Consider the following 26392-nt stretch of genomic DNA (forward strand, 5'->3'; position numbering starts at 1 on the left):
CACTTGCAGATAGCCACCTTTTGTCCACTATGAATAATACTGCTGGGAGCGCGGATGTACGAATGATCTCTTAGAGACCCTCTTGCAGTCCTTTTGGGTAAATACTCAGAAGCAGAATTTTCTGGATCATACCTTTTTGTCTTAATGACTTATATCCATTCCATTATGCTCATCTGTTTATTATGTCTTTTCCATTAGATTAAAAGGTTCTTCAGTGCAGGAATGATTTGATTTGTCTGTAGTTCCAGTGCTTAAGGACACTTAATTTATTAAGAGAATGAGTGAGTAAATTCATGAATAGTTAACAACAATAATAACAGGGTATAGTACTTGCTTAACTACCTCCAGCTTTAGAACTTCCTTCTCCTGAAGACTTGAGCACATAACTGCTTGAGTTGGAATCCGTTCGCTCTCGTCCTAACTCTTTCCCTTCTTCTTCAGATGGCTCTTCCTTGTTTTTCTTCCGTACTGCTGCTCCTAAGAGCATGGGGGAAATATCAGTTGTTGGAATGTTTCTGTGTCACATTTCTAGAGTTACTTAGGAAATCATCTTAGAGTAAAGCTAATTTAGGTGGTATCGTTTTAGTTGGTTGTTGGTTGGTTGTTTTGTTGTTCTAGCCTGGCTCAAATTTTCACCTTTTTGAGCCTGATTTTTCTTTCTATAAATAAAATCAAGTTTTTCTTATTATCCACTGTTTAGAGAATTTGTTTCGGTAGCCATTTGTTCTTGGGAGGTATGCAGCTTTCAAATGAAGGTGTTGAGAATTAAGGGTATGAGAGAAGTACATCTATGACAGGCAGCCATCAGTGTTGCCCTATTTTCTGGCACTCAAACTGGAAAAGCTAAAGTATTACATTTGAAATACGCATGGGCTCAGTCTGGGGCTCTCTGCACACCAAGGTGTTTATTTTAATCAGATCTTACTTGAAATGGCCTCACACGTTTTGAGAGCTTCATTTGGAATTTGATACTATTAGAACTGTAAGGCAGTCTCCCTGCTTATTTATCAAGAGTTACTCCACGGTTAAGGTGTAACTTCCCTGACCTTGTATCATTTTCCCAGGGCGTGACACTGACGGACCTTCAGGAAGCAGAAAGGACTTTCAGTCGGTCGAGAGCGGAACGGCAAGCTCAGGAGCAGCCTAGCCAGAAGCCCGCAGGCACCGAAGGGCTTGAGGGAAGCTCAGAGAAGCATGAGCCCTCTGCAGTCCCGGCAAAGGAAGCTGGCGAGGGTGGTCAGCCCTGGGGCGGGAGTCTGGATGAAGAAGTAAGTCACTGGCATGTACTATGCTAAAAGCAGGGTCATTAACATGGGGAATCCCTCCTCGCTGGTAACTTGAGCACAGTGCTCCTTTGCAGTGGACAACGCATAGAAAACACTGGTAACGTCTGTCTGTCATTGGCAAACCTGAGTGGCTGAAAGAACTCAGAGGATATCTGTCCGTCAGTCATCATTTTGTGCTCGGAGTTAACTGACGCTTATTTTTCATCTAGTTTTATTGAGATGTTGACCTATAACAGTGAATTAACATGCAACATTTTATTAACTTTAGGTTATGTACAACGTGATGATTTGATACATGTGTATGTTGTGAAATGATTACCACAATAAATTCCATTAACTAAATTAATTCTTTAACTAAAGATGTTTTTCTATTCTCAAGAGAGAGGTTATAGTATAATAAAAATACAAATAGAAATAAAAGGATTTACTGAGTGTCTACTTTATACTGGACATTATTTCAACAATTTTGTATGTATTCAAAACAACCCTCCGAGGTAGATGATATTATTTGTATTGTACATGTGAGGAAATCAGGTCACAAAGAGGTTAAGTAACTTGCCCAGCATTTCACACAGATGCGAAGTGGTTAAGCAGGACTAGAGCACAGGCAGTCAAGCTCCAGAGTGCTCTCCCAACCATGATTAAATTATTGTCTAAACCCCTGCAAACCTAGGAGTTTACAAAGCACCCACTTAATCCCATGCCACAAGATGTCACTATTGAGGTGGACAGTTTTAGCTTATGGTTCCCTTTCTCAAGTGGAGTTGGTAGTCAAAGGTATAGGGTTCTATTTAGGGTGAACGTAACTTCTAGTTTACTTAAGACGGTTCGAATTACACCTGTTATCTTAGTGTAATTATTGATATCATTCATCTCTACTCTCCGAAGTATCTTAATTGGGATGACAAATTTTTCTCGTCACCATAGTTAGAGGAAGAAGAAATCTCCTTGCTCCAACTCTAAATGGCTAGGTTATATAAACTAATTGAGGTTCTTTTTTTTTTTTATTTTTTTCTGTCGGCTACTGTTTATTGATTAGTTACTACTAGCCACTGTTCTAAGGAGAGCGTACATTACCTTTATAATCCTCACAACCCTCTCTGAGAAAGTTATTATCCCTACTTTACATAGGAGAAAGCTGAGGCTCAGAGAAGTTAAGTAACTTATTCAGGGCCACACAGCTAGTAAGTGGTGAAACTAGAATTTGAACCAAATTCTGTCTGATTCCAAAGCTTACTATATTTTATTGCTTCTGTCTTTATAAACAAAAACATACACAATCTCTACATATAGTAAGAATTTCTCTCTCTGTGCACCTTTAATAAATCAAGCTAAGGCTTATTGTCAGGCTCTGTCTTTCTCCTTAGGGAAAAAATTCAAAGTGGAAAATGGGGAATTTTTTAAAAGAGTTATTTATTTATTTATGAGAGACAGAGAGAGAGATTGGCAGAGGGAGAAGCAGGCTCCCCACTGAACAGGGAGCCTGATGCAGGACTCTATCCCAGGACCCTGAGATCATGACCTGAGCTGAAGGCAGATGCTTTACCACCTCAGCCACCCAGGCACCCAGGAATTTTTTTTAAGTTTTAATAAGCCTGGTTATGGCAGGCTTGTAGAGTATTCAGAAATTGGTACACTGCTCAGACTTGGTAGCTATTCTCGGATTACTGTCTTATTTCTTCATATTCCCAAGCTGCTTTTTATTTTTCTCTGTAAACTTTGCTTTTCAGCGCTCCATCTTAAACAGATCATCATCCTTCTTATTTTCATTCCAAAATGAAAGGAATTTTTATTAACAAGGTTAATGCTACAGAGTACCCTTTGGTCAATTTAGGGAAATTTTTCGAAATTTTTCCTGGGCTGCTGTCAACATGATGATGTTATCAGATAGGAATCTAGAAGCTGTTTCCTTTCTGGCTAATTAACTAACTTTAGTTCAGTTCAGTAGCTATTTACTGAGCATCTACTATTAATAAGCCTCTTGGTATAGGAAAAGCCCATTGTTATAAGCCTGCTATCCTTATCATTTGGTTGGATTTGACCTCTAACATCTCAGCCTATGGATTATTTCCAGCCTGTCTATCGTCGCCTGAGGTATCCGGCTCAGCCAGACAAACCCTCAACACCAGTGTCTCCTTCTGCATCAAGGCCGTCTCTCTACACCGGTTCCCATCTGCCACGGACAAGCAGATCTTCAGTCCCTGACTCTGAGAGTTCGGAGACCACCACAAACACTGCAGTTGCAAAGGAAATGGACAAAAATGGTTTGTAGAGCTTCAGAATATGCGACCCCCACTCATGTACATGCCCCCACTTCTTGAGATCACATTTTGTTTTCTCTCTGGCCAGAGAGTGAAGAAGCGGATGTGGATGATCAGTCCTCTAATAGACTGTCCATCCGTGAGAGGAGGCGGGCCAAGGAACGACGGCGAGGCACGGGCATCAATTTCTGGACAAAGGATGTAAGTAGATTGGTCCGGGATGGGACATATCACATCACCCATGGCTGCCATCCTCTGTTTGAGGGTCCCATGTGGTCCGATGAATCTTGCAGATGATCAAGAAATATTACTGAGGAAAGAGAAGAAAGACTACCCTGGAGTGGGACTCCTTTCATATATTCTTAGCTGGATACCCAGTGCCTAGAACTGTGCCAGGCACAAAGTAGACACTCAGTAAATAATAGGTGATAAATGAAATGACCAGAAATCTATAACAACTATGTAAGCAAATATAACAAGGGAATAAGCTTGTCAAATATTAGCAATTCTCCCTAGTAGTCCCAGAAAATCATATAGTTAGACAATAGTATTTTCCCATATAACCAGAGGTTCTAATGAACTATTTTAGGAGCATTACAAGAATTTCAAGGATTTGTGTTACTAAAATCTTAGTAACACAAGTTCATCTGATCCAATTTTACTCTTTTAGAGGAAAAAAGAAAAAAATACATATAAAACAGATTAACTTCAACTTTAAAATAAAGGCAGGTGCACTGGTGCCTACTAACTGCAGACACATTCAGTACTTTCATTTACCCTCTTACTCTGTGCCGTTTCACTCAACTTTGTTATTGGCATTTTTTAAAAGGAAGTGACCAAGAATCAAGATGTCCCTGCTTACCAATGACTCATTTGAAAACTAGATGAAACCTTCAGGGAGACAAGGAATGAAACAGTAATAGTCATCTTTTAGAATCTATTCTTTAAGATAAAAGTATCTCATGTTTATAGGCCCCGATAGACTACTAACTATTGACAGAGATGAAATAAAGTTCTGTCTTTTCTAAAGATACCCCTTTTTCTGCTGTGGCCTATGTGGTGTTTTTGATGACAGGTGATGTTCCTGCTCTGTCTGCCTCTGGTGGCTGTTAAAAACAGCAGTAACAGAGCATCACTTGGCAGTCAGTTCTCACTGCCTGTGTTGGAAATGCCGAGATGCATAATGGATGGGAGCTGACCTTGTTGCTTTCAAGGAGGTCTATAACCATGGTCTTCTTGTTTTTCTCCCTCTTCCCTTTTCAGGGGGATGAAGCTGACGTGTCCGAAGAGGTAAAAGCAGCACTGGTAAGTGGCAAGCCAGTGAGGCATGTCCCTTTCGGTTCAGCCTCTCTCACGTGCATATAATTTTGAGAGAAAAGAGCAGGCCCTATGCAGATTTGAGTTACAGGAGGATTTGGAGATAGACATTGCTCTGAGAGATGGGGCAGGTGTTAGTTGGCGGTACATGGTCTCAGGTGCTCTTGAGCAGGTTTCCTGCACTTCTCTATGTCTTCTGCTGATCCCCAATACAGTTCTAGGAGCTGTTTAGGATCTAGGATCTGTCTGCTTTTTCTCTCTTTTGAGTACGCTACTGGATTGTAGAAAGTACTTTGAAGTCTTTGGAAGAAAAGTGAAGACTGATACTATTTCTTTAATGGATTTATACTTACATACATGTGAAGAATGTAAACATCGCACAATCCAAAAGTCACTTATATTTGACTTTGAAATGAGGTTAAACCCTTGACTCTTATACAACTCAGGCCTGGCATCCAACTTCTCTCTGTAGTGGATGGCCTGGGCCCAGCTTTCCTGACATTCCAGGTTCCTGAAAGCCACTCAAAAATGACAGAAAGTTAGTGGTTTCCTTATCAGTACTGTTTTTGAGGGAAGAATGAATTTGGTTTTGACTACATGAATTGAGACTTACATGTACGTTTCTACTGGAAATTATGTAAAAAGATGGCCTTTTTATATTCTGCAGTTAGCTGAAAGTAGGTTCTTAGAATATATTTGAGGGGCATCTGGGTGACTCAGTTGGCTAAGTGTCCAACTCTTTTATTTTTTTTTAAAATTTATTTTATTTTTTTAAAAGATGGGGACTGGGCAGACGGCAAGGGAGAGAGAATCTTAAGTGGGTTTCACACCCAGTGTGGCACCCACTTAAAAAAAAAAAAAAGGAATGTATTTGATAAACCATACTGAAAATCAACAACTAATGCATTCTTAGCAGAGAAAATAGAAATACTGCATTATGTCATTGACCTGCCTGTATTTTAGTCAAGATGCAAAGCAATCAGTACGGCCTTCCAAGAAAGCAATGCCTAGACGACTAGTGGTGACATAGGTGAGAACTGCCCACCCTTGGTTAAAGCCAGGTGGACTCACAAAGAGGAGCTGTGTCGGTCGAAGTACCACAAAGACGTTCCTACACTTGCATAAATAACAGCAACTCTTCAGTTCTTCACTGAGCTGGAATGGGCTTTTGGAGACATAAAGAGTGAATGTAGGGAAGTTGCTTTGGGGAATTATAAAATACCTAAAGAGAGAATCTGAATAATAAATTACAGAGCACTAAAATGGACTGTAATTCCTAGAGAGTTATAGGGGCCATTAAATCCATAAAGGGAATGACAACAAGAATGGCTTTGTTGTGACAGAATGTCTTTCGTCAGTGAAAATCTGTGACTCCACCTTTCCAAACCACTTGGCATGGGAAAATCCTGACATAGCGCACAGGTTAGGAAAGCTAGAATGTTCTTGATGCAGTGCTTCCCAGAGAATTTCATCTCAGGCCTTGAATGAAAATTATAGAAAAATTTTTCTGATTGGAGGAAGAACAGACTATTGAGATTTGATGTGAAAGTCATTTGTCAGACTGAAAAACATTTCACTCATTCAATTGCTTGAGGCATCTATTAGTGTCTGCCATGTGTCAAGCGGACTCCAACAAGAATCTTCAGAGAAGAATGAACGGTCTGTTATCTCTAGAAGGTAATTTAACTGAAGAGGGAAAACAAAAAGCCAAAAAACACCTGTTTTTCTCGCAAGTACTCTCTTCTAACACGAGCAGGCATGATGCCATTATCCTGTGGACCCACAGACCAACACACCAGGCCGCATAAGGTGCGGTTGTACTACAAGACAATCAGTGATCTCTTAGGACCAGTCTTTCTCCCCCTCCTCCATGTCCTTCCATCGGGCAGCAGAACTGAGCCAGCCCGAGGAGGGGGCATTCTGTTGAATTGGCACTGTTAGCTAATGAGCGTGGATACTACTGAGAAGCCAGGCCAGTTCTTTCTTTTCTTGGTTTTTGGTTCAGTAAGACTATATATTGCTATTGAGGTCATGACAGCTCCCTTCTCTTTCTTAGCCTGTTGTTAAAGAGTAGTGTCGGTATTTTTAAAATTAACTCTTCCCAAGACTCTGGCATATATGTTTTTTGAAATATAATTTACAGTCTATAAACTGCACAGATCTTTGGTGTACGATTTGATGAATTTTGACAACTGTATACACCAGTGTGAACACCACTCAAATCAAGATATAAAATTTTTCCATCACCTTGAAAAGTTCCCTCATGCCCCCTTCCCTGTCCCAAGAGGCAGCCATTCTTCTGATTTCTGTCACCATGGATTAATACTGCCTGTTTTTGAACTAAATATATAGGAATCATACAGTCATATTTCATTTTAAGAGTAGAAAGGAAACTTTAGTGGTTATCATCCCTATCTTATGTTCCAGTTAGAGTTAGAATTAAAATGACTCCAAATAAGTACAGATTTTGTTTCCTTCTCTTAAATGATTTCATAAGAAGATTCTTTGCCCTCACGCCCATCTATCAGTAACAACAACATGGTTAAGAAAACTTCTCTGTTGTTTAATCTAAATCTCTGTTGGTATCATTGAAATCCATTTCTTCTTTATGTGTACCTGTGCTAGAAAAATGTCATCAGCATTTATATACACATATCATTTATTGCCAGGAAGGACCCTGGTGTTTGTTTTCAATTGTGTGGTAGGAGAAAGACCATTCGTGCATTTCTATGGTGGTGACACCAAGGAATGATACTTAGAAGGCTGAGGACTTCGCTTAAGCCCAACACATTCCATGATTTTAGTCAGAACCCATCTCCATTGGTAAATCCATGAACAGGTGAGACTGACAATATATAATTTGATGTCTTAGCACCTCCTTGACAGGTGTGTTCAAAGCACATCTGTTAATTATCCATATTAGGTATGTAATAGAGACTTCCCAGAAGTCTTTTTTTTTTTTTTTTAAGATTTTATTTATTTATTTGACAGAGATCACAAGTAGGCAGAGGAGGCAGACAGAGAGTGGGGGGCAGGAGGCTCCCTGCTGAGCAAAGATCCCAATGCAGGGCTGGATCCCTGGACCCTGGGATCATGACCTGAGCCAAAGGCAGAGACTTTAACCTACTGAGCCACCCAGGCGCCCCCAGAAGTCTTAATAAATCTTTTATCTTGCTAAATGAAAAAGAGACTGTATCCAGATCTTAATGTGAGGAAGAAGGGTATTCCAGTCATACCTGAAAAAACTTTTATGTTCAGGAGCATGTTTGTTTTCTTCACTGTAAGTAATTACTAGAGGTAATTCCTTTACAGTGTTTGTTCTAGACGGCACAGTCATAGCCACACTGCAGAAAGTGATAGCCATTTGATTTCCTTCCAGCTGTTTGTTTTGGTTTTGTTTTTTTGTTGTTGTTGTTGTTTTGTTTTGTTTTGTTACCTACATCTTTGGCCTGCTTCTCTTTTGCTTAACACTGATTTTATCTACTGCGTTCTTGCTGTTTTCCCCCTTTTACTCCTCTGGAACAGTTTCCCTAGCCAGTTCTGTTGTATAATTAAGTGTGTCACTAGAGGGCGTAAGTAGTCAACAGAAAAGATGCTGGAGAACAAGAGTAGTGCCCTAAAAAATTTGAACAGAAGACAGATTCTTTAGTTTTAAAGGAATTGTTAAAGAACCCAGCTCAGTGTATTAAAGTTACTTGCCTCCCAACTTTTGGGAATTTAGAGAGATAACCTGGGTTAGGGACTTCATTTACAGTTAAGAAAACTGAGGCCCAGGGAAGTTAAGAAGTGTTCACGGACTTGAAAGCTCTGCTAGTTGATTACCCTGTGCCCCACATGAGGGAATCTTTTTATTCGACCTAAGTGAAACAGACCTGCAATCAGGGCTTATATCCTTCTGCATTCCCTGTTGATCCATTTGGTTTTTTACTCAACAGATTATATGTTCAAATTGACTTGCTAGTAGCTTCTTGCTTCCTTAAGTGAAGGAATGTCTTCCTGAAGGACAACTGAAAAGCCTCCTCTGAGTATCAAGATTCAGTCGGTAGGTAGAATAGCAGCATTCTTCTGTTGTCCTTGACATAGTAAGAATTTCCATACAAAATGCTTCCCTCCCGTCCACGCCCTCCCTCCATCCCTGTTGGCTTTAGGCCAATCAGGTAGCACTCCATCGGAACAAATTCACTGACACCTCACCTCAAAATTAGCAATGTCATTTTTCCAGTCCAGAATGGAACCAGTAGATCTTGATTGCTAATCACCCCTCACAATGCGTTGGTAAAGGAGATATTGTTAAGGAATTACTAATTCATGAACATTAAGATATCTGTCTTATAAAAATGGTGGCCTGGGTCGCCTGGGTGGCTCAGTGGGTTAAGCCTCTGCTTTCGGCTCAGGTCATGATCCCAGGGTCCAGGGATCCAGCCCTGTATCGGACTCTCTGCTCAGCGGGGAGCCTCCTTCCCCTGACTCCTCTCTCTCTGCCTCCCTCTCTGCCTACTTGTGATCTCTCTCTCTCTGTCAAATAAATAAGCAAACCTTTAAAAAAAAAAAAAAAGATAAATGGTGACCTGCTAGTCGATAGATGTGTTGGGAAATTGCTCCAAAAGAAGCAAGCTATTAAATGTAAGATTTTCATATTACATAAAAGAGAAACCATACAGAGACTTGCTGCCAAAGCTTGGTTTTGAACTAAGTTTTAACAGAAAATGAAACCTGCCTTGGGAGCCACTTGGCCTCAGAAATGTCTCTACTACCAGAAGTCACTAAATGCATTTCCCATTTTGTCCTGCCTTCTCCCTTTATAACCTTCTTCTCATTTATTCACTGAGCAAGTACTTTTAAGTAACATGTTATAATCAGGCAATTTTTTAGATACTGGAGATGCAACAATGAATGAAAAGTCCTGCTCTTATGGATTATACATTCTAGTGGAGGAAATCTACAATAAATAAAGGTGTGAAGTAAGTAGTAGGTGAAAAGGTAGTAAGTGTTTTTGGTAAACCCACGTAGAATAGGCAGGAATCAGAAATGCCTGAGTGGGATAGGAAGTTGACATGAGAATTTTAAGTAGGGTAGTCAAATGAAAGCATCATCTGGACCTAGACTGAACATCATCTGAAACTCTGGAGCTAGCCAGGGGGAATAGCACTTACAAAGATTGAGGCGGAAGTGTGCCTGATGTGCTTGAGGACAGGTGAAAAGAACGATGTGGCAGAGCAGAATGGGCAAAAGGGCCCAAATGACATAGACTGATAAGTCATTTTAAGGGCTCTGGCTTTTGATCTGAGTGAGTGGGTAGCCATTGTAGAGTTTTGAGCAGAAGAGTGACATGATGATACTTATATTTTAAGGAGTTACTCTGCCTGCTGTTTTGAGGATGCCCTCTAATGGGGTTTGGGTGGAAGCAGGGACGTCAGGAGGCTGCATATAATTATCCAGGGGAAAAGTGATGGCGGTTTGGACCAAAGTGATAGTGGGTACTAAAGATACCGAGCAGTTTTCAGAATCAGGATACAGTTTGAAATTAGAATGAATAGAATTTGCTGCTAGATTGGGTATAGAGTGAAAAAAAGCCTGGGGTTGTGGGGAGGTGTAGTGATCAAGGTTGACACTGAAGCTTTTAGCCAAAGCAACTGAAAGTATAGAGTTTTCATAACTGAGATGGAGAAGACTGTGGAAGGAATGAATTTAGTGGGGGAAGAGCAAGCCTATAGTTTGGCTTTTAGGAGTGTTAAATTTAGTATGTCTGATTGACATCCACTTGGAAATGTCAAGAAGAGACTTAGTGTTTGGAGTCTGGAGTTCAGGTGAGCGGTCCAGACTGGACATACAAACTTGAATGTCAGCAAATATGTAGATTGTATTTAAAACCATGAGATTGAATGAGATCACCAAGAGAATGAGAGTTGACAGAGAAATCCAAAGAAAATCCAAAGTGCCCTGGGGCACTCCAAAATTCAAAGTGAGAAGAGGAAGAACCACAGAGGAAACTGATGAATCCTAGCACTTCACTCTGAGAATATGACTGTTTTTGGTTAAATTAGAAGAATTCTATTGATAACCATATTGCAGGTGATCTTTTAAGTAGACTCAGCTTTTGGTCTCCTTTGCTTTACTTAACCTCCCTTAGCTTTATTACATCTTTGAATAACTAGCACTTCCATTCCATTTAAGAATAAGAGACTTTCTTTGAAAAACTTATTTCTGAGTGGTATCATAAGCTAAATTCTGAGTTAGCTCTGTGATATATAGAATAGAAATTACAGAGTGAATTTTAGAACTGAAAGAGACTTACACTTCTAGTAAGTAGTTAAACTTCTCATTTTAAAGATAGCCACTGAAGCCCAGAGAGATTAAGTAACTTGCCAGGATCACATAGCTGGGTTCCTAGTCCATGGCTGTGGTACTGCCCTCAGGTGTATTTTTATGTCTGTTATGTATCCCCTACTAGTTAAGAGTGCAGACCCATGATCTAGATGGACTCCCTGGGCCACATAACTGCTTTGGATAAGTTGAAACTCACATGCTTCAGTTTCTTCATCTGTACAGTAGGGATAATCATAGTAGCTACCTCTTAAAGTTGTAAAGTGAAAATGAAGAAATACATTAAATAGTTAGAGATGATTGAGATTCATTCATGCTATCTTCCAAACTGTAGGTTCGTAAATCTGCGTGAGTATAAGACTTTGGGAATACTTTCCTTGACCTTAGAGTCATGTGATCTGGAAGTTATGTATTCATTTATCCCTAAAGAATGGGTTCTTTGGAGAGTCAGGGAAGTAACCAGGCTCCTTTCTGACTCCAGTATATGTCCGTGCCCTGAGAATGTACCTGATGAATTTTGAGAAAGAAGTTTTCGAGGGGGTTGCTGGAGTAGGAGAAACAAGTAATGAGTAGAAAGGGAAGAAAGAAGAACTAAACATTGGGACGCCTGGGTGGCTCAGTGGGTTAAGCCTCTGCCTTCAGCTCAGGTCATGGCCTCTGCCTTCATCTCAGGGTTCTGGGATCTAGCTCCGCATCAGGCTCTCTGCTGGGCAGGGAGCCTACCTCCCCCTCCCCCTCTACCTGCCTCTCTGCCTACTTGTGATCTCTCTCTCTCTCTCTCTCTGTCAAATAAATAAATTAAATTAAATAAAACAAAGAAGAACTAAATGTTCCCAGTTTAGCTGGGAACTCTCTGAGTACCTGACCAAGTCAAGTTCCTGCAGATTTCTCTGTCAATCAAGCAAGCTTTCATTTCTGTGCCTCAGTTACCCTTCCCATTTATCTTTCTCTGCCGGTATTACTCCAACAGTTCTAGTTTTATAGATGTTTACTCTCTTCCCATACTCCACCCTCCCCCGCCAGCACACACTCTTTCTTTGAGTAAATAATAGCGCCTTTGCCTATTTGCTCTGTTTTTTTCCACAGCTTTGCTTCTGGCTATTTGCTGGGTCTTTTCCCCTCTCTCAAGCAGTATTTTTAAAATCTTATTACTTAATCTTGTGAAGCCCCTTAATCTGCTGGAGGGCATCCAGCGATTTTCTGTCTGCTCTCCACCACGGGGCAGTATCCTTGCCATTCTCCTTTTAGGTAAAATCCTAGAACTGTTTTGCTTTCCTCTCTCTCTGGGGCTTGATTACCTAATATGGTAAGGTATGTCCCGGACAAGACGGCACTGTCGAGATGGAACAGCAGTTTGACTAAGTTTAAAGACAGTGTAGGTGAGCCATCAGAGCTAGCAGGATTAGTTATTTATGTAGGAAAGTCGTATTTTTCACAGTATACCATGTAACAGCCACAGTCTTGTGTGTGTGTTTTTTAAAGCAAGACTTTCTTTCTTTTAATCAAGTGAAAGGATAAGAAAATACAGATTTTCCTCCCTCTGCCTCTTTATCTTTAGCCAGATAAGGAAAAAAACAAAACAAAACAAAACACGAAGAGAACGGAGTAGTTTGTCCCCAAATTGAGAGGGTTTTGAGAAGTCTGAGAAATTTAGTTACATAAAAATGCTTATAAGGATATTAAAAAGAAGGGTAGATTTAATAAGTGATGGCTGTTATAAACAGTCCTGTGGGAGCAGGCTAGCATTCACATGAAGAAAAGCAAGCCGTCCTGGATTTGACCAATTGATGACAATGGGCAGTCCCAAGGAAGGAGATGAAGATTGAGACTTGGCAGCCAACCAACGCTGTGTGGGGGAGGCTGCCTTCTATCCAGTGTGCAGTAAAGAATCTTCTCTAGTGGTTGACTCCACATTAGCCTGGAAGGATCTTTCCTTTCACTGTACATTTGCTCTTGCTTTGCGACTATAGTTTCTTAAAATACTGCAGATGCTGTGATTTTCTATATATGGGTCATACTGTGCCTTGCTCTAGCCCAAGCTATATAAACCAGCAAAGTTTCTTTTGGCATCTTCCTTTTAAGGCCTCTATTAATTTTAGGTCGTGCTGTTGCCAAGGAAATCTCAGTAATCAAAGCTCACATGTATTCCTTTGAGACCCTGTAATTTTTGGACCCATTGTCCCATTACATCAGTGAATTCTGCTCTAGTCAGAAATTGTTTTTGAGATAGAATAAACTGACCTTCGAGGTATCTGTTTGGGCCCTGCTCACACTTCTTATCCAAAGATGTGGAGGGTTTATCAACTAGTAAGAAAGTACAGTTAACCTCTTGACCTTTTGCTTTTCTTCCAATTTCTTTCTTCTGCTTCCCACTGCCTTCAAGGTATTGCTTTGTGTTAGTCACCTGTGACCTTCTGTCTTTTTGTTGGAGAGACACTGATGAGCTTGAAACTCTACTGAAACTTTTTTTATGGCTATAAAGTCAATATATGTCATTATAGAAAATATACTAAGTATAGGAAAGTGTAATGCAGGGTTCTCAAAAGCAGCAGCATGAGCATTTCTAGAGGTTATAAACATTCATTGGCATACTTGATGGGTCACAGTGATGGGGGGATGGTCTACATGCATTCAGTGGACAGAGGCCAGAGATGCTAGATGTCCTCCTATGTCCTGTATGACAGTTGTCCCTGTAGCTTGCTTGACTTTTGACTACCTTCCTGGACAGTCAGAGATGAAATCTGTTATCTGAGTATAAAACCAAACTTGATTTTATGAAGAAGTTCACATTTTATGGCAGAGGGAATCTAAAAATTCAACCACCATCTGAACGGAGGAAAAACTGTAGTTTTAGTTTTACTCATTCCTGATAGCACTGCCATTTGTATAATGGCATTGTTATAAAACACATCTGCATCTGACTTTGTTCTTCACGGCTATCTGTAAGGGGTCCAAGCCTCTGATTACTTCATTATACTTTCTAGTACTATTAGCCCAAGAGTGTATACATTGAAATAAATATTTCACTATAAATTTTTGTTTCTCTTCATAGTCTATTTTTTTTTTTTTTAAATGATTTGGGCTAAGTTTTGTATCTGTGAGTTCAGGATAATAAAGATGGGGAGAGGCTGTCAGAAAATATTTGTTATAAAAGGGGATTCTTTGTACGGTAAAGAACAAGAAAATAGTTATACCACTGAATAGTCCAAAGTTATACCACTGAAAGGAAATTACTGTTTAACATTCTGGTGAGTTTTCTGCTGGTATTTTCCCCAAGTTGTTTTATTTTGTTTTGTTAAACATATTCAAGATTGACTAAGGACATTTTTAAGAAAAAGGATCATTTCCAACCTGAGCATTCCTGGGACCCCATCATTACCATGATGACAATCTCATGGCATTGTCTTCAAAGCACTTGGGTCCAACTCTTTTATCAAAGTAGTCAGTCCTGTGATGGCTTTGATTACAGAGAGCCTCCTGGAATCATTGTTTCTCTTTCAGTTGGAATCTAAGAGTTACCTTAGTTATGAAAGTATTCATTTCTTCTGTTGATAGCATGGCTAGAGAGTTTTAACCATGGCTTAGGCTTAGCTAATGTCAGAGTTCTGGCCCCATGATTGAGGTAAAAAGCTTAGTGTGGGATTTACAGCTCTTTTTCAGCAAATGGAGTGTTTATAGATTTGCCCCAGCAGGAATGTTGCCCTCAAGGCGCTAACAGATGTTGCTTTTAAAGCTATAATTCATGTACGAGCTAAAAGGTAGGATAGTTGGGGTGAAAACCTAAAGATAAATGCTTACAGTCTACCAGTCTTAATTTTGTCTCTACCATCTCAGTCTTCGATGAAACAAGTTCAAGAGTCAGCAGCCATTTAGTGACATGACTTTTTTTCATAGAAAATCCAAAGTTTTATATCCAAGTATGATTTTTCAAGACAATGTTCATACAGGTATGACTTACCAGTATGTGCTTTTGAAAATACTTGGCTTTTCATTGCTTTAAAAATGTTTTTTATGCCCTGAACTCTTAACACCTTAAACTATACCAATGTTACTGACTACTGAGAAGAAAAGAGGGGACATTTTTAAAACCCATTGGCATAAGTCATGAGGACTTAACAAACAGTATGGCAACTATCGTTTAAAATGCTCTGTGGGGCGCCTAGGTGGCTCAGTGGGTTAAAGCCGCTGCCTTCGGCTCAGGTCATGATCTCGGACTCCTGGGATCGAGCCCCGCATCAGTCTCTGCTCAGCGGGGAGCCTGCTTCCTCCTCTCTCTCTCTCTCTCTCTCTCTGCCTGCCTCTCTGCCTACTTGTGATCTATCTGTCAAATAAATAAATAAAATCTTTTAAAAATAAATAATAAAATAAAATGCTGTGTTTCATGGGGCACATGGGTGGCTCAGTGGGTTGAGCCTCTGCCTTCAGCTCAGGTCATGATCCAAGGGTCCTCTCTGCTTAGCAGGGAGCCTGCTCCCCCCGCCCATGGCCTTCTCTCTCTGCCTGCCTCTCTGCCTACTTTCGATCTGTCTGTCAAAAAAATAAAATTTTTAATAAATAAATAAAATGCTGTGTTTCATGGTTGAAGGTTGCTAAGAGAATAAGTCTTAAAAGTTATTATAATTAAAAAAAAGTTCTTATGGTAAGAAAAAAAGTTCTGTAACTATGGTAAGGGATTTTAATTAGACTTATTATGTTTATTTTGAAATATATACAAATATCTAATGATCGTGTTGTACACGTGAAACTAATATAATGTGTATCATATACACCTCAATTAAAGAAACATGGGCAAGTTTATAGCTCAAACTAAAATTACTTAGCTGTTGGGTGACTTTGAAAAGTGGTATACCAAGTTGGTGAGTCATGGGCTATCTATGGTACTGAATTCTTAGTTTCTTATTTCTTCAGGTGTCTAGTAGAGCTGCTTGCTGGCTCTTGTGGAGGGTCAACACCCCCTTCTTGAGGTCCACAGGGAGGGCAGATGTCCATGTCTGTTCTCCAGTGGTGTGTATTGGGGGAGGGACAACAGCAGCAGGGCCAGCCTAGTTTTCATCTTGCATACATTACACTTTCTAGGTCAGGGCTTAGCAAACCTTTTATATAAAGGGCCTGATTGTAATATTTTCTACTCTTTGGTCCATATAGTCGGTTGCAACTACTCAACTCTGCTGTTATAGTGGGAGAGTAGCCATAGACAGTATGTCAACAAATGGAGTGGCTATGTTCTAATAAAACTTTACTTATTAAAGCAAGTTGGTGGGCTGGCTTTGGCTTACGGCCCAGGCCACAGTTTGCCAGCCTCTGCTCTTGGCTACAGATTCAGAAATGTTTGCTGATGTAAACGTGGCTCCAAATGTCAGTTTGTTCTCCTCCAAGCGCTTTTCTGGTAATTCAGCATTTTTCCAATTCCTCTGATTCTTTAGTATCATTGACACTTTGTGGGGCAAGGGGAATCATGTGGAGTGAGACATGCTGTTTTTCTGCGCTTGGAAAGCATCAGTTTTGGTCACGCCGCAGAAAACAAGCTCTAACAATTCCTGAATGAAGGAGTAAAAGAGGGAGAATTTCTTCCATGTCATTTTAAGTGTAGTTTCCCTGTTCTCTTCGTTCTGTACCTTTTTTCTTTCTTAAACATTTACCTTTTTAATGAAGCATAGTTGACACACAGTGTTACATTGGTTTCAGGTGTACAACATAGTGACTCAGCAAGTCTGCAGGTTTACTGGGCTTACCACAAGTGTAGCTGCCATCTGGTAGTTCATTACCTTTTAAGGACAAAGTCTGAAATTCTCCTAATATGTCCCTATCTGCTTTTTTTCATCTGATCATATCCCTTTTTACCTCCCAAAGACCTGACTTTGAGGTTAGCTAAAATTACAGTTCGGCGATATACAATCACTTAACACTTGAGAAATTCTGCTTTTTTTAGGCTATGGCCATAAATAAGTTTGCCTTTAAGGCTCACAGATTCTTGGAAGGATACCTGTCATTCACTTTAATTGCTGGTTGTCATTTGAATTCCTTAGTCAGGAGTAGGTTATGGAGTATATTAGTTTTGGGTGGTTTTTTTTATTCTTTTTTTGTTTTTGCCTTGTTAACTTTGGAAGAATTTGGGGGAGATTTACAAAGGGGATGACAGAACTCTTTAAAGCTTTGACCTTGCACTTACTGAAATGATCATTAAGAGCAATGGATTTTTGGAAAGAGAAGCTAAAATTCTGGTTATTGAACAGATTTAAGGAAAAAAGTGATGAGAGCTGACAGTGATATGTCACAGTAAAGACTCATATCACATATGGGAATCAGCGATGGGTTGGCACAATGAATTTTGTGCCAAGTAAATGAAACCAGATCCTTTCTATAGAATAAAGTTCTGCCTAATATATGACATGTTGTCTAAGAAGTCTTTGCAGTCACTGGTGACCTCGGGTTCTCAAATAAACCTAAGGAAATAGTGTTTGGGCAACTTATAAATCATTTTGGGTGTGTTCGACTTAGCACTAAGGGCAAATTTGGATACTGCTACCCAGCAAGCTGAGCCATTTTCAATAATTACATAATTATGAAGCTTCTCTAGTCGTCTTCCTCAGACTTGTCAGTAAGAATCATGGGGGTCATTTGTTTATAATACAGAATTTTAGGCCTCTCCCCATTGAGGTTCTGAATTAGGAGGGGAGATGGTGGTGGAGGATGGAAAGCCTGGGAATCTGTATTATAATAGAAGTCGCCTAGGTGATTCTTAACAGGCAGATTTGACACTCTTCCTACAGGTATAATATTTAGAGATTGCTAATCTCCCAGGTCATTATTAAAAAGTAGGATTAACTATGGCGCACTGAGGGGACTTAGAGCCAATCTGTACTCCTACCTCTACTCCAAAAATGTCCATTTAACCCGCAAAGAATCAAATTCTTAAAGGCCCCCTAGGACAGTTCAGTCCCATTCAGGAAGTCTTTGGCTCACATAGCAGCATGCCTTTATTCAATAAAGAAATGGTTATTGGTTACCTAGTATGTGTTAAGTATTATGCATTAAGGATACAGAAATGTATAAGGTAGACAATGATCCTGCCAGACTCATAATACTCGTATTTTAATGGGGCAGGTGGTATTCCTATCAGACAGACAAGTTGAGATACTGCATAGGCAGTTGAATATATGAATCTGGTGATCATGGGAGATATTAGAGCTGGAGATGAAGCTATTTGGAAGTCATTGTCTTAAAGATGATACTCAGAGATGGTGAACTGGGTGAGATCTCTCAGGAAAAGAACATAAAGAGGACAAAGGCGTCCATGACCACGCCCTAGAAGACCCCAGGGCCAGCTCTAGACAGAAGCAGGAATAGTTCTTCTGTGGAACAGAACTTATACGGGTAAGTTGGTGGATCTCAAATGGAGAAAATGAAGTAGTTCTGATCTGACTTTATGTAATATGCAACACACACACACACACAGTTGTTTTTTTTTTTTTAATATCTAGAGAACAATTAGAGTCTATTTGTATCTAAATGAAAGGTAATGAACAAGATTTCTAATATTAAGTGTGGTTTGAATGGGAGGAACTTAAGAAATATGAAAACTCAACAGGATTTGATATTTTACTGGATGTGGACAGTGAACATAAAGAAGGGTCTAGGGGACGCCTGGGTGGCTCAGTTTGTTAAGCAGCTGCCTTCGGCTCAGGTCATGATCCCAGCGTCCTGGGATTGAGTCCCACATCGGGCTCCTTGCTCGGCAGGGAGCCTGCTTCTCCCTCTGCCTCTGCCTGCCTCTCTGTCTGCCTGTGCTCACTCTTTCTCCCCCTCTCTCTCTCTGACAAATAAACAAAATCTTAAAAAAAAAAAAAGAAGAAGAGTCTAGAGTGGTTGAGAAGATACATGGATCGGTAGAAACTATTGGCTTTGGAGCCAGAAAACCTAGGGCCAAAGCAAGTTCCATCTCTTTTTAGCTGTATGGTCTCAGAAAAGTAATTTAACCTCTCTGAATTCTAAAAGTGCTTTAATTGACTGTAAAAATGGGATTGTTATTCCTATCTTGTAGGCTTGATGTAAGGACAGCAATAATAATGTATTTCACTTTAAATAGTGCCTAGCTTTAGCAAGTTTTTAATTAACGAAAGCTGCGAGTTTAATAGTACTTCATCAGTCTTCCCCCCGCCCCGCCCCATATTTTTGAGCTTTCACACTTCATTCCCGTTTCCTGGAATGCTCTTCCTCCTACTTTACTGCCTATTCCTCTGCCCACTCCCTTTTTTAACACCCATTTATGACTTAGATTAGGCCCCAACTAGGGCCTCCAAGAAGCTTCCTTTGACCCCTCCTTAGAGTAGATTAGGTTCTCCTCAGTATCTTGAATTAATCTTTAATATATAGTGGTAATTATTACTGTGTGGTATTCACCAATTAAACTAAAATCCTTAAAAGCGAGGTCTGTTTCTTGTTCGTTGTTTTCGCTACACAGGATGTAGCAGAATATCTAGTATTTAGGTATGTCTTCTATGAAGATTTGTAGAACAGTCCAGTTGATGACATTCATATTTCCAACTTTGATGGCTGCATGGATCATATGCCATTAATGAGATTGGGAATTCAGGAGGAAGAACATGTTTGTGATGAAGATAATGTGTTTGCTTTTGGACATGCTGACTTTGAGGTACCTATCGGACTTATGAAATTAAATATCCTATCGGCAGTTAGAGAGGCCTGAACTGTGGGAGGTTTGGGGGCTAGAAATAAAGAGTTAGAGGTATCAGCCTGCTGGTAATAGTTTTGAACTCTGAAGAGAGTGATATTTTCCAAGAATAACTTGTAGGACAGTTGCTTCTCAACTTTTTTTCTTCCCCATTGTTGTAAGGGATGCACTCATTTGGGTAACTGGTTCAGCATCACAATGGTTCTGAAGCAGGATGGGCAAAAGGAGCACATTCCCCAGGGGAGGCCTCAAAATGATTGAGGAGGAGAGGTGCCCATGAAAGAGATCAGGGTGGAAATGGTCAGAGAAGAAGCTAAAGAGTCAGGGAAGAGTATGTCCCATCCAAAAAGGGAGTGAAAAGTTTCAAGGACTCGAGGTGACTGAAATGTAATTTCATGTAGCTCAGGCAGAAGGCTCATGTAACTGAGAAATCTGCACATTGATCCAGGCTGGTATCAGGCATAGCTAAATTCAGGAGGCTAAAACTTGGTCATCGGAGCTCTGCAGCCTCCTCTGTGTAGACCACAAGAGGAAGAATTTTGTCTCTGTCTTAGTGTCTGTCTATCCCATTGACCCTGTCTGGGTCAGTTGAACCTCCTGAGCCTATTTCTGTAGCCAGAGATTAGACAGAAGGGCAGTGAAGCATAGTGGTTAAGAGCCAGCACTTTGGAACCAAGGAATTTGAGTTCAGATCCCTGCTCTGCTACTTACTGTGCAACCTTGGGCAAAGTACATACTCCTTCTGTGCCTCAGTTTCTTAGAACTCTAACATGTAAGAAATAACAGTAGCTATCACATAGGTCATTCCTTTAAATGAGATAATACAGATAAAGCTTACCTTACTGGACATGGGAAGTGCTCAGTAAATGGTAACTACCATTGTGGTGGTAATGATGATGACAGTGGTAGTGATGGTTGTGATAATGAGGAAGTAGCAGCAGGAGCTACCCCTTGTTGCAAGGGGAGGGTTAGGAGAAGGTCAGCTATGTGTATGGCTCCCCACAGGCTAAAAGGATCCTGTTACCAAAAGAAAAGAAAGGGATAAATTGCTGGAAAGACAAACTGTAGCTACCACAGCCCTCTGTAATCATATCCAGTTTGATTCTATAATCCACATAGAGTCTGAGTGGATTTGGCAATAAGAAGATCTTGCTGCTGTGAGAGCAGTGTGGTGGTCTGGGTGACGCTGAATTAGTGGCCTCTTCTCTTTGTGACTGTCCACAATAATGATCTCAGTGAGCTTCCTGGGGGTTCATAGCATCTTGTTAGCAGCCATTTGCTCTGTAGGCGAAGCTCCAAGATGGTTTGCTCTGAAAGAAGGAAAGAAGGAAAGAAAAAAGAGAGGGAGGGAGGGAGGGAAAGAGGGAGAGAGAAAGACTTTGTCAAGACTTAAAGAGTTCAAACACATCTAATCACCATATCATTTGGCAGATTGTGGTGACTGTCCGATTTCATGCTTTACTCTGAATTGGGCTTCCTCTTAACAGTCCTTATTCCACATTTCTGCTCCCTCTCCTTTTTGAGAACAGATGGTAGGCCAACATTCTTGCCTGCTCCTGCAAGCATATTTTGAAGGAATGAAAAGCAAATATTCCTCTACCCCAGAGGAGCATTTTCCATGTTATGCTGGCAATTATGAAAGGATTAGCTAGTGAGATGCAATTATCAGTCACTGTCAGGTTCTCATTACTGATCATGTTGTCCAGACCTACCATTTTTTTTCTGACCATCTTACCTTTTTTGTGTTTCACTTGTTTCCAGAGCACCTAATTGAGGATTAGACAGAAAGCCTAATTCAGGATTGACAAAGTTCTGCTAAGCCACCCCAAGATTATCATAGCTAAAGAAGTTCAATAGAGTGCAGTTGTGGAAAACAATCCTGAGAGGTTCTGGATTAATCTAGAATGGCTTCCTGAAAGACAAATTCCAGAAGAATTATATGGGAACCTTTTCCTCCCAGCATGGCCCCTCCTCAGCTGTATCATCACCCCGGAAAAATGACACAAATAAAACAGAGCTGTATACCGGGACGCCTGGGTGGCTCAGTTGGTTGGACGACTGCCTTCGGCTCAGGTCATGATCCTGGAGTCCTGGGATCGAGTCCCGCATCGGGCTCCCAGCTCCATGGGGAGTCTGCTTCTCTCTCTGACCTTCTCCTCATTCATGCTCTCTCTCACTGTCTCTCTCTCAAGTAAATAAATAAAATCTTTAAAAAAAAAAACAAAACAGAGCTGTATAGCAGATAAGTGTTAGGGAAAGGTCAAGAACTGAGACTTCTCGCTTCCAACTTGACAATTAATAAAAGCACATTGCAGTGTAATAATAATGCCTAAGTATGAATAAGCTACTCCCAGCTATGCATTTAGGTTAGTCTCTTAAAGTTTCTTCCAGAATTTGCTCCCTAAAAATGTCTTTTTTTAATTGCAGCCTACCACTGAGCTTAAGGAATAAATTTGATTTAGATAGTAAAGATTATTAGAAAACTATTTCAAGATGGACAGTGGTGAACATCTATAAGAGAAAGTACATAACCTCACTAGTATTCAAAACTGTAAATTAGTATTGTAAGTAGGGCTTTTTTTTTTTTCCCCACTAACCAAAATACGCAAAGTTTTAAAAAGATAATGCCCAGTTTACATGAGTATAGTGAAATGGGCCTCCGTGTATTTTACTGTTGAGAATGCAAGTTAATACTTCCTTTTTGGAAAGCAAACTGTCAGACTATGAAAAGCCCCAATTTGATACAGAATTTCCACTTACGGGAATCTTTCTCTAAGACACAGTCCTAAATCTAGGAAAGTTGGGAAGCTTTATATACAGAGATTTTCTGTATATATATTCTTTATATACAGAGATTTTTCTGTATATTATATGTATGTAGCTCTATAAACGTTTATTCATTCAATAAATACTTGAGTACCTATTATGTGAAACACTGTTTGGGAGGTACTATTGAACAAAACAGATTGAGTCCATTTAGCTGTTCGTGATGGTGGAAGAATTGGAAACAACCTAACTGTCCAGTATTCTGGCAACAGTTAAGTAAACTATGATTCACCCATGCAAGGGAATACTATGAATCATAGTTTGCTTTCCTGTTCCCTGACTACTAGCCATTTACGGGTGTTTCCTTGGAACAGATTAGAGTATGAGGCAGCCATTTAAAATTGAGTTACAAAGATAGTGTAATAACCTGGATAAATGCTTATGATAAAATATTACTATATGAACTAGATGTACAATTATGTATGTAATAGGAGTACAACTGTGAAGGGATAGAGGACACCCAGGTCCAGGTAAAAGGACCAGGGGGGAGAGTCTCCAGAGTGTTACCAATGATTGTGTTTCTAAGGTGAGACTAAATATGACTGGCTTTTTTCTATTTTTCTTTAATGCTCCTGTGCTACTTATATATATATATATTTTTTTTTCCTTAAATGCTTTGGCCACACAAACTTCCATAAAGTGATGGCTTGCCTGAAAGTGAAGACTGAACCAAGTGGGAATTTTGTAAGAGCACTTTTTCTGTCTCTGGTGATGGGTTGTGTGTTTCTGATGGAGTACACGTGCTGGATAGCGGAGTCAGAAGTCTCCTGGGCACCCACCCCGCCCCTAATACAGTCTGTGTCCACACATAGCTGTGTATCTGCATGTGGATGGTAAGGTTCCTTTCAGTGAACGTTGGGTTCTGGGTTTTTTGTTTGTTTGTTTGTTTCGTAAGTGTCTTTAGAATGTTGTCTGAAGACTGCTTGGGAGTGGGGCTGGTCACATGCTAATTCTCCATCTTCTCATCTATGCAGTTGGAATCTCTGTCACTTTTAGTGCAATGTGGTGAAATTAAACAGTTCATAGAAATTCACACTGTGACTTAGTCCAGGTGCTAAGAAGCTCTAAGATGATTGAGTTTTCCTTGCCACCTTAACTGAATTTTTAGATTTTTAATTCACTCTTCCTTCTTTTCAGTAGAACTTCAACTTTATTCTTTCCTTCCTCATTCTTTCCCCTACATGAACTCTATCATGGTGCAGACTTTACAGTGAGCACAGTCAGACCCCTCACGTCCTGTGACTGCGGCAGGATGCCTACTTTTGCCACTCTCTGCACTTTGATGTGCTCAGTGTATGATTTTTCATTGTCTTCTCAACTATTAGTGACAGATATGTTTGTAGAAAAGACCTGTTTCCTCTGTGGTGTCTGAGACTGTGTAGGGGTTTTGTTTTGGTCTGGCTTGGTTTGCTTTTCTCTATTTAAAACTTAGATTGTGTCTACACCCACACAGAAATTTCATACAGTCATCAGGCACCAGTAGGCTGTTCCATTGCAGAGTGGTGGTCAAAAAAAGCCATACCTCTGGTGATCATAAGTTTCAGTTTTTGAAGACTGGGTTCAGAAATGCATGGTTTTCTTCCTTTACCTGGCAAGTTATTGACTCAGCAAACCAAAGAATGGAAGATTGGGCATACTTATGAAGTACCAAACTGTTGAGATCACAGAAAATTATTTCTGGAAGGTACTTTAGAAGCTCTTCTAGCTCAGCTCCCTTATTTTACAGATAAAATGCCTGGAACCCCAAAAGGGATCATGGCTTAACCTATGCTGTACAATAGCTTAGTGGCAGAGAATGAGCTAGAACAGTTCTGAATTCCCAGATCGGCATTCTTTCCACTGCGCTGATGGCTGTCTTCCAGGTGCTGGAGTGCAGGTGGTGCTTATGACAAGACTCTGCTGGCGGCAGTGCTGGCCCAAGGTCACGGGAAGCACCCTCTTCTTTTGCTCAGTCTGATTCCATTTATAGTAGAGTTTATACACAAGGTCTACAATTAAGTCTGCTGCTGTCCCAAGTTTCTTACCTTTTAAAATCATCTTCCCTCCATTTCTGGTCTTTCAATCTATCTGTTACATATTTTAATCCAAACTACTTAGAAGTAATCAGAATGTTCCTCTACTACAGTTGATTTTAAGTTCAAACCCTGGATATATTTGCTAATGTTTATAGACTGGTGAGATTAGGAGAATTGAACTGTTATTATTTCAAAACTAAAAGCTACTCCTAGGACTTCCACGTCAGGATGGCAAAGTAAGGACACTGAATCCTGTTCCTCTCATTACAAAATTAAGAAGTAGTGGGTAAATATTTTTTAAAGATTTTTAAAAGTACACAATCATACTTAAAAACAAGATGGAAAGTCTCTTTGGGCCAATAATGGAGAGAAAAGCCACTGTGGGAGGGGAGCCATAAAGGGATATAGGCAATTGGGTCAGGGTTTTTTTGTAAAGATTCTGCCTACTCAGAACATGAACCAGGAACACACTATGCTACCTGCAAATGTGGGCTGGGTTAGTTCAGCTCATCCCAGTAGCATTATAGAAATACATCGCTTGCACCTGGCCAGAAATTAGAACGGACAGCCAGAGGCTGCAAGCACAAGGACCCACTCAAGACAGAACCATAGCTGTCAACTTAAGATGGGGTTCAAGGCCAGCATCTTACCAGGTCTAAGATGAGGCAACTTGAAACCACCCTGTAGAGACAGATACTCATATTTTAACACTGTCATAGAAATTGAGTCCTCAAAATCCTATAAAGAATTCATAAAATTTAAGACCATGAAAAGCAGTCAGGAAACCCAACAAATGAGAGAATTGATACCTGAGAGAAAAGGTAATAGAACAGTCTAAAGAGGGTTTTAAAATAAAATTCTCAACATACAAAAGAAGTTAGATCCCACAAAACAAGAATAACAGGTAATAAAACAAGAACAGAAAGGTGTGCAGGATGCCTAGGTGGCTCAGTTGGTTAATCGTCTGTCTTTGGCTCAACTCATGATCCCAGGGTCCTGGGATGAGTCCCACATCAGTCTCCTTGCTCAGCGGGGAGCCTGCCACTCCCTCTGCCTGCTGCTTCCCCTGCTTGTGCTCTCTCTCCCTTTCTGACAAATGGGAAGAAAAGAAAGAAATCTTTTTTTAAAAAAAGGAAGAAGAACAGAAAGGTATGAGAAAGAACCACTTCGAGGTCTTGGAAGTGAAAATGTAATATTTAAATGAAAACAATATCTAATGAGGTGACAGAAGAAAGAGACTTGCACAGCATACTGCTTCCAGCTTCAGAGAAAAACCAGTGAACTGGAAATAGGGTGGAGAAAACATCTCAGTGCAGCGTGGAGATGGCAGAGAAGTGGGACACAGAACACAGCCTGAGGAGCTCAAGCTCACGTCTGCCAGGAGGCCAAAGAAGCAGAGAGAGGGAATGAAAAAGAGGGGATAATAATAAAGATTGCAGTAGAGTATTAATCCATGAAGGCAGGAGTCCTCAGAATAGAAAAACCTCATCCATAAAGCACAATAAATAAACCCATGGCTGTTAATCATTTCCATAATGAAATTGTAGGATATTAATGATATAGAGAAAAAAATTTTTTAAGATTTTATTTATTTATTAGAGAGAGAGAGAGAGAGCGCGTGAGCAAAGGGCGGGGCAGAGGAGAAGGGAGAGAAAGAATCCGAAGCAGGCT

At 40.2% G+C, this 26392-nt stretch overlaps 1 protein-coding gene across 9 annotated transcripts in view; it reads left to right on the forward strand.

Moving 5' to 3' along the window:
• PPP1R12B (protein phosphatase 1 regulatory subunit 12B) overlaps positions 1-26392 on the forward strand; it is a 220815-nt gene that overhangs the window by 128116 nt on the left and 66307 nt on the right. For 8 of the 9 annotated variants that reach the window (XM_004756303.3, XM_004756302.3, XM_004756304.3 and 5 more), the window contains 4 exons: positions 1065-1268; positions 3361-3550; positions 3636-3748; positions 4811-4852. In XM_004756303.3, the coding sequence (XP_004756360.1) occupies positions 1065-1268; positions 3361-3550; positions 3636-3748; positions 4811-4852 (549 nt within the window). Of the gene's footprint in view, positions 1-1064; positions 1269-3360; positions 3551-3635; positions 3749-4810; positions 4853-21641; positions 21917-26392 lie in introns of those variants that run through there. The other variant, XM_045081017.1, reaches the window with a different exon arrangement.

This window comes from Mustela putorius, unplaced genomic scaffold (genome assembly GCF_011764305.1).
Source record: "Mustela putorius furo isolate JIRA1106 unplaced genomic scaffold, ASM1176430v1.1 tig00000508_pilon_pilon_pilon, whole genome shotgun sequence".
Lineage (NCBI taxonomy): Eukaryota > Metazoa > Chordata > Mammalia > Carnivora > Mustelidae > Mustela > Mustela putorius.